Source organism: Sinocyclocheilus anshuiensis, unplaced genomic scaffold (assembly GCF_001515605.1).
Source record: "Sinocyclocheilus anshuiensis isolate Anshui unplaced genomic scaffold, SAMN03320099.WGS_v1.1 scaffold176, whole genome shotgun sequence".
Classification (NCBI taxonomy): Eukaryota; Metazoa; Chordata; class Actinopteri; order Cypriniformes; family Cyprinidae; genus Sinocyclocheilus; species Sinocyclocheilus anshuiensis.
Genome location: NW_015555723.1, coordinates 576,914 through 585,441, shown reverse-complemented (window position 1 = coordinate 585,441; position 8,528 = coordinate 576,914). Strand labels below are relative to the sequence as shown.

Below are 8,528 nucleotides of genomic sequence, written 5' to 3'. Positions count from 1 at the left end.
GTTTTAAGCTGCATCGCACATTGATGGTATACAATGTCATGCAAACTGAACATCAGAAGTAGTTATTTGGTGATAGTGCTGTTGGGAAGTTGCTGCTGTGACTCAGCTGAGATTGACAAATACAATACGCAATCATAAGGTAAGTACACTACATGGTGAATTATAAATCATAGCAGAAACTCATTAACTCATTTCCCTAGATTTCCAGTTTTGTTGTTCAGATTGTTTGCTCATAACTGGAGTCCTAATCATGCAGATTTATGCTACATGCTCTGTGTAGAATTGTACAGTAAGAAAGTTATTTCCCTTAACCAGGAAATTAACGTTCTTAGAATTGACAGACAGTTGACCCTGAGAGGTCAAGTAAATACTTACAGCGGATCTAAATATTTATAATTAATTATAACTAGTTATGATTAATTATTCATATTTCCCCTTTGAGCTGATTCGCTACACCTATAATATAATACACTCTGTATCTTCTTGCTAAATCACTCCCAAATGTAAGATTGTTGTTTAGCATAGTAGGTCATACATACCACGTAATATTAGAATGGGTACCGCTTAATTTCAAAATACTTACAGTATAAATAATTTGTAATTTTCCAGGTTGTTACCCCTTTATTCCCCAAACGTTGCATATTAATCTCTTATACCTACACGGAGGTAATGTATAGGTACACTATAATTACAAAAAAGGTACACTGTAAATTCTGTTTACTTGCGCTTTAATTCGCGGGCTGTAATCTAAAGCGTTACCGCATAAAATGCTGTCTTCCCCTCATTATGGGCTGATATGAGAGCTAATTGGCCTGTCCCCAGACAGTTTAAGCGTCTACTCAGCCGTTAATGAGTTGGTAGTTCGGAAGTGGTTTACTGTTGGAGTGGAATCTGTTGATGTGTGCTTTGAGACCTGTTATGTTTCTCTACATTTATTACTTTTCCATCCCTCCATCCTGGGAACATTTGTAAACCACTGGTATTGTGCATGCTGGTTTCACTTTGTTCCTGTGACTCATTGGCATACTGTCAGCTTATGGTCATTAGGTGTTTGTGGGAAATTATTAAGTTCCTTTAGAATTACTAAAGTTCAGAGATTATGATATAATTTCTTTTGGCTCTGTACGTGGATACCCCCCCCCAGGATATGATTAAGCAAATGTTTGAGAAGTGATGTCTCTAAAGATACATTATCCTTGCTGCAATTTACCTCCTCTTGTCTGACAAACAATAAATGGGGGTATTTATATCCTTTTGCAACACTCAATCTCTCTTTCTCTCTGTTTAGGGACAGAAAGGCCATCCTGGTCCCTCTGGCCACCCTGGAGATCAAGTGAGTTCCCATTCATGTCATTACTTTTTTTTTTTACTTTCCACAGGAGGATAATTAAAGGCATTTATAAAACTAGAGGATTAATAAAACTATTATCTTTACATTTTTGATCAAAATACACTCCAGGGATCATATTACAGAAAAATCCTAAAAGTGCCATTGTAACAACGTTCGTAGTTCGGGAAGAAGGAGGTGGAAACCGGCGAACATTTAAAGACTTTAATGTCACATACCCCCATCGCCCCTCGCAGGTCGGGGGGTACTCACGAGACTGCGCTCTACTCCCCCCTCCCCCCTCTGGGGGAGCCGATCACGGCGGCCGCGGCGTACCTGGGGGTAAGGACAGACAGACGAGGCGAGAGAAAAGGAGACGGAAGGATGAGGAGAGACAGAGACGAGAGAGGGGAGAGAGGAAAAAAAAAAATCTTGTTCCGGTTCCCAGACACACTGCCGCTTGGCCCTCCACCAGCTGGGTAAACTCTTCCGCGATGCCAGGCGGCGGCACTGGACAGCCCTCGGTGGACGGCCCGACACTCCTCTGCCACCTGGTGGACGGCGACGGCTCCTCCGGGTTCGGGCAGCCGGCAGGAGTCCCCCGTTCCCTGCTCCTCCCCATCATGGCGGATGGCAGCAGGCTCCGGCTTGAGGCGAACGGCGGCGACTCCTCCGCTCCCTCACGGACGGCAGCCAGATCTCTGGCAGCGTGTCCCTCCTTCCTCCCGGGTTTCGGCACCAATGTAACAAAGTTCGTAGTCACGGGAAGAAGGAGACGGGAACCGGCCAACATTTAAAGACTGTAATAAAATAAGCAAACACAAAATGAAAGTAAAGCAGCAGCCCCTCGCGGACGACTGCCGCACACAAAACACAAAATAAAATCCAGGCCTGGTCCTCTCTCGTCCAACACTGTCGTCACTCCTCCTTTTATCCTTCCAGAGCTCCTCCGTGGGACTCGAGACCGGTGAGTGGCGCAGGTGTCGTGCATTAGCATTTACTCCACCATCCTCACTCCGTTCCCACGGCTCTCGGCCCCGCCCCTCTTGTCACAGCCATCACATTCACCATTGCTCTGCGATCTTTTGAAGGCCAAATCCATTCATTTTGAAGTGAATCAACGCGAGGAAGAATTTCACCTGATGGAGTTTCCCTATGCAAATTTTGCTTTGGATTCAAGTTTGCTAGCTGGCAGAATAGCTTGGATTTTTATGTCATTATTCCCATATTTTATTTTAGGCTTTCTTTTGCCTGTGACATTTCACTAAGCAAATGTGACCACACCTTAGCTCTGAATATTATCTTGTCTGTTTAGTAGCCATGATGATTTTCATTGTGCTCTTATTTAGAACTTTTCAGATCCTTTGAGACCTAAGATGGGATGCATGTTTACAGCGTAAGAGTACTTTTTTCATGAAACTTAAGGATTTTTAAAAAAGTAACTGACTATAGACTCACAAAAATGTTTTTTTAGCATTTTTTTTTTTTTGTGACAGTAAATTAGTAAAATATGCATGTGACAATAAATCTTTCATCTAACCAGAACACTTCGCTACTCAGTTGAGATGCATTCCAAATCTTCCACACTAGCATACATAAATTACACACTAAGCAATGGACACAACGAAAACTAAAAAGAGACTGTATTAAAAATAAAAAATAAATAAACAAACAAACATTGTTAAGCAGTTTTGGCAGCATCAGTTTGTCTGACCCTCGACCTGACAATCTGGACTTTCCTCTAATTTCTGGAATTGAATTTCTGGAATTTAGAGTTGTTGAGTTATAGTGGTATAAAAATAATATATAATGCTTTCATCTTTGTTTCATAATCTCACAATTCTGTTGTGGGCGACACACGCTCCACATTTGTCATATTGACAAAAATGGCAACACATGAAAAAAAGACTATTTACAGACATGCAGAAGAATAACATGTTGTTTTAATAGAAAGACCTTTCACTCCTCTCTCTCTCCATTGTGCTTTTTATCCTTTTTTTATGGCTCTCCACAGGAAGAGCTTCCAGCGCTAACAACATATTTATTGTAATGGATTTTTTTCCTCCTTATATTCTTTTCATTCTCCTCTCTCTACAGGGAGAAAGAGGACCGGATGGAAGCCCGGGTGCCAAAGGTTATCCTGGCAGGCAGGTGCAGTAAATCTTCTGTTGTGCTACTGGCTTGCACAGTACTCACAGATATGAGTATAGCGAGACTAATTGTAAAGTGTCACGGCTTGTATTGGAGACTAAAACAGCTTGCTCCGCCAGTATGACCACTTGTTTTGACATCATTTTTGAAAATTAAGAGGCAATTAAAATTGACTTCTTTTTTTTTTTTTTTGGATGCCAAAGGCATGAATGATTCCTGATCTTTGGAAAAGTCATTTGCAAATTAAGATTCTCCCACTTTTGATAGATGTTCTCCCACTGCTGTGTATTACCTTTCATGAGCATATTTGCAAATATTGCATAGCTCTGTTTTGGCCTCCATAAAATTGATTTTCTGATTTAAATTATGTAAACACAAAATTATTATTGGTCCGATCTCCAGGTATGAGAATATTGCATTCTTTGTGTTTTGTAGGGTTTGTCGGGGCCTATAGGAAATATGGGACCAAAAGGCGTACGGGTAAGGGACAGATTACACAGCGACTCTCTAGATTGCCTGTTTAAATATGTGACCCTGGACCACAAAGCCAGTCTTAAGTGTTAATTTTTCAAAATTGAGATTTATACATCATCTGAAAGCTGAATAAATAAGCTTTCCATTGATGTATGGTTTGTTAGGATAAATATTGAGAAAATCGCCTTTAAAGTTATCCAAATGAAGTCCTTAGCAATGCATATTACTAATCAAAAATTAAGTTTTGGTATATTTATGGTAGGAAATTTACAAAATATCTTAATGGAACATGATCTTACTTAATATCCTAATGATTTTTGTCATAAAAGAAAAATCTATAATTTTGACCCATACAATGTATTTTTGGCTATTGCTAGAAATATACCCCAGCGACTTAAGACTTTTTTGTGGTCCAGGGTCACATATATGCATAGATTTCCAGTTTCCAGTTATGCATATATTTTTTTCTATTATTTTAATAAGAACTTGTTTAGACTGTGTTGGCTGTAAATGAATCGTCATGTATTGGCTGAGTTTAGTTAAGATAAGATGTTTTGCATTCCATGTTTGCTCCCACTTATAAATTTGCTTAAAAGTGATTGAGAATTTATGTTCAGGAAGGTTTGTAAGGGCTGCTAAATTTCTGGTATTGAAACCTTGTTTTCCAGTTTGTAAACTCTGAAAGGCACCAGAAAAGGAAATAGTTGTAGACATTTAAGGATCCATTATTGGGAGTTGTTTTCATTATAAAACCTCAGAACATCAGCTCTGAAAGCAACCGCTGTCAGCTGGGTTTTACATTATAATTCCAGTAACATTTTAAAACCAGTTTGGTCTTGTAAATTATATGGGAGCAGAGTACATCCAAAGCCTTTTTATTCTTTCCTTTAGTGCCAACATATATTTTTTTGTTAGTTAGTTATTATTAGGTATGCACGATATTATCGGAACATTATCGAAATCGGCTGATAATGGCTTAAAATGCAAAAATCGGCATCGGCCCGATATGAAAAATTATGCCGATATGCCTTGCCGATAAGACGAGTAACTCACATGTGCTCAGGGTGTGCTAGCGATAAGATCACGTCAGTAGTGTGGTCATTCTTGAATCAAGCTATTTCCTGAATGATGATTAGATTCACTGTTTTGAGCATTTAATCTGAGAATGCAAGTACAGAATGACGCGTCCAGTGTGTGATAGAGTCAACAGTTACTAGCGTGTGCAGCAGTAGCAGCAACAGCCTCTCCCGGGCCCTAATGCCCGTCCGGTAAGTTGTTTTATTTACTTAGAGGGCGCTGTTGGCCTACTTGTAATAAAATGAACGTAAAATACACAAAAAACATTAAGATTGTGTTTCTAATTAAATAAAGCAGTAATTGATATCATAAAATCACGAGTATGGTTTGATTTAAAGGTCAGAAAGTATAGCTTACGTGAATAAAAATCACAAACATGACACTTGTAAATTAAATAATTTATATATATACAGATTTATTCATTAATGTGTAATATGTTTTTTTTTTTCAAAAGGATTATGAAAACTTAAATACAAGGAGCTCTAAAAGATTTTCAGAATTTGTACAACTCTTTTGCTTTAGACCATCTACAAATGTTAAATATTCAAATAAAATGTTAAGGATTGCTTTATAGTTGCTGTATAGTTCTTTTCAAAGCTCATTATAAAAAGTACTCTCGTCATAAAATAACTTCATTGTTTATTTAATTCTCAAAAGTAAGTTTTAATATAACTCCGACTGGATTCATCTGAAAGAAGAAAGTCATATACACCTAGGATGCTTCGAGGGTAGTAAAACAGTCAAATTTTCATTTTTGGGTGAACTAACCCTTTAAATACAAGGAGCTCTAAAAGATTTTCAGAATTTGTACAACTCTTTTGCTTTAGACCATCTACAAATGTTAAATATTCAAATAAAATGTTAAGGATTGCTTTATAGTTGCTGTATAGTTCTTTTCAAAGCTCATTATAAAAAGTACTCTCGTCATAAAATAACTTCATTGTTTATTTAATTCTCAAAAGTAAGTTTTTGTTAAAAACTAACCAAAATGAAAAATAATTTGTTGTTAATCTCTGTACAGGAGAGACTTGGTGTTGTTTCCAAACAAAAGGAAAGTATCGACATCGGCTATTGGCCATATTGAGTTGAAAAATATCGGCAAAAATCCAATATCGTGCATCCCTAGTTATTATTATTTTATTTATTTATTTTATTTTACTGTATATAAGAATATAAAATGCTATTTTTACATTAATGTATTTGTAATAAATATTTGTAAATTCTGTTTTCATTTAATTTGTTTTCTTAATATTTCATGTTTTTCATTGTTATTTTATTTCATTTTCATGTTGCCCTTTTTATTATTGTATCATAAAATGCATCATTCACTCATCATTCTTTGTCTTTTTCTCTTCATGATTTCATCGTATGTTCATCTGTATTAACCTTGTGACCCAACCTTAGCCATCCTGCTGAATGCCAGTGTGATCCCTGGTGTGAGGGTATGTGCCCTTGGACTACATCGTGGAAGCCAGCACCATGCAGTACATGGGCATATACACTTGCCTCAAGGCCTCGATCTTCACCAAGCAGCCACTACCCTCAAAAAACCTTTCCAAGTCAATCTGCAGTTTATCAAGGGATATTCAGACCATATCTCTCTAAAGTCTCTCTGTTTATTTCTTGTCTTCTTACACTCCCCCTTTTTAGGGCTTCATTGGAATCCCAGGCGTCTTTGGTCTTCCTGGACCTGACGGAGAAAGAGTGAGTTTTGCTGTTGTTTCTGCACTAAAGTAATTTTTTGCTAATTATGGTAGTCATAAAGAAATGCACAGCAAATTGTTTGAATTTGAATAGAAATATTAAAATGATGTACAGATTAAGAGTCCAAGCATAACAGTCATATAGAAAAAGTTGTTTTAGAAAAAGCTGAACACAGAAAACAAACCAAAAAACATAACAACACACCAAATGTATGTACAAAAACTTGAGTGTAACTTTAACAACTGTTATTAAAGTTGTGCATTAAAAGTCCACTGATGTTCCCTTCAGTCTTTAGTAAAACAGTGTGCATAATGGAGATGTATAGTCTTGGTTTTAAATGCCCCTATATGAAATATTACTTGAGCAAAACCCACACACTTGTGCCTTATGTGTATCATTCTTCTTTATAATGGTGGCTTGTAAATCCAGAGCACTTGCTTTGAATAGGAAGCCTGGTGAAAGGGGCACGCTCCACTAAAACCACAGAGATCCCCCTTCAAAACAGTAGTTAGTCTCAGTTCTCACAATATTTGCTCAGGAACCTCGAGCTGGTAAATTCCGGCCTGCGATACTTTGTGGAAATAGCAATATAAACTCCCGGGAGCTGGAGTATGGCCTACTGCAGATTAACAAGATCATGTCTCCTATTTTTAGGCCCAGAGGGACAGAGTTCATAGAGATCTAAGAGACCCTTTTGTGTCCATAAGAATAGAAACTAAAGACCTTTCAGCCTTCACACAGTCTGTTGCATCTACTGGGATTAGTAATTGATTAATTCAGTTTTTTGGGGTCATTTCTGTCTCTTTTTACCTGTCTTTCCATGCTCTCCTTCTCTCTGCTGTCTTCTCCTAGGGTTTACCTGGCGTTCCCGGGAAGAAGGGCAAGATGGGTAGGCCGGTAAAGTTTTCTTTCACCATCCTCTCTAGACAACCTTCTGTGATTGACTTGCCTCTGTGTTCAGTGATTTGTGACTCCTTTCATGCTGTTTAAAAAGATGATGTTTGAGAGAGTTTGATTCTGTTTGCACTAACTTTAGGACCCTCATTATGAACAATTGTAAAGCAGGGTTTCTCAACCATTGTTCCACAGCCAATTGGATGGATACATTAGAGTAGTTCACCCAAAAATGAAGATTTGCTGAACATTTACTCACCTTCAGACCATCCAAGATGTAGATGAGTTTGTTTCTTCATTGAAACAGATTTGGAAAAATGTAACATTAAATCACTTGCTCACCAATGGATCCTCTGCAGTGAATGAGTGCCGTCAGAATGAGAGTCCAAACAGCTGATAAAAACATCACAATAATCCACATCACTCCAGTCCATCAGTTAACATCTTGTGAAGCAAAAACCTGCATGTTTGTAATAAACAAATCGAAAGCAATTTTTGCTTCACAAGACGTTAATTGAAGGACTGGAGTCACATGGATTACTTGTGGATTATTGTGATGTTTTTATCAGCATTTTGAACTCTCATTCTGACAGCACCCATTCACTGCAGAGGATCCATTGGTGAGCAAGTGATGTAATGCTAAATTCTCCTAATCTGTTCCAATGAAGAAACAAACTCATCTACATCTTGGATGGCCTGAGGGTGAGTAATTTTGATTATTTTTTTTATTTTTTATTTTTTTAGCAAACTATCATTTCTGGGTGAACTTTTTCTTTAAGACCATAATCCTATTGCAGCCTACATTCCACGTAATATCTTAAGCACAAAATCTGCATATAGATAGATAGATAGATAGATAGATAGATAGATGGACAGATAGATAGATAGATAGATAGATAGA

General features: G+C 37.7%; 1 protein-coding gene across 1 annotated transcript in view; it reads left to right on the top strand.

Moving 5' to 3' along the window:
• The window catches only part of LOC107672548 (collagen alpha-1(XXVII) chain B-like), a 116,232-nt gene that overhangs the window by 55,179 nt on the left and 52,525 nt on the right, over window positions 1-8,528 (top strand). Inside the window, exons 8-12 of the mRNA XM_016465779.1 lie at window positions 1,289-1,333; window positions 3,425-3,478; window positions 3,914-3,958; window positions 6,680-6,733; window positions 7,586-7,630. Coding sequence (XP_016321265.1) covers window positions 1,289-1,333; window positions 3,425-3,478; window positions 3,914-3,958; window positions 6,680-6,733; window positions 7,586-7,630 — 243 coding nt within the window. The remainder of the gene's footprint in view (window positions 1-1,288; window positions 1,334-3,424; window positions 3,479-3,913; window positions 3,959-6,679; window positions 6,734-7,585; window positions 7,631-8,528) is intronic.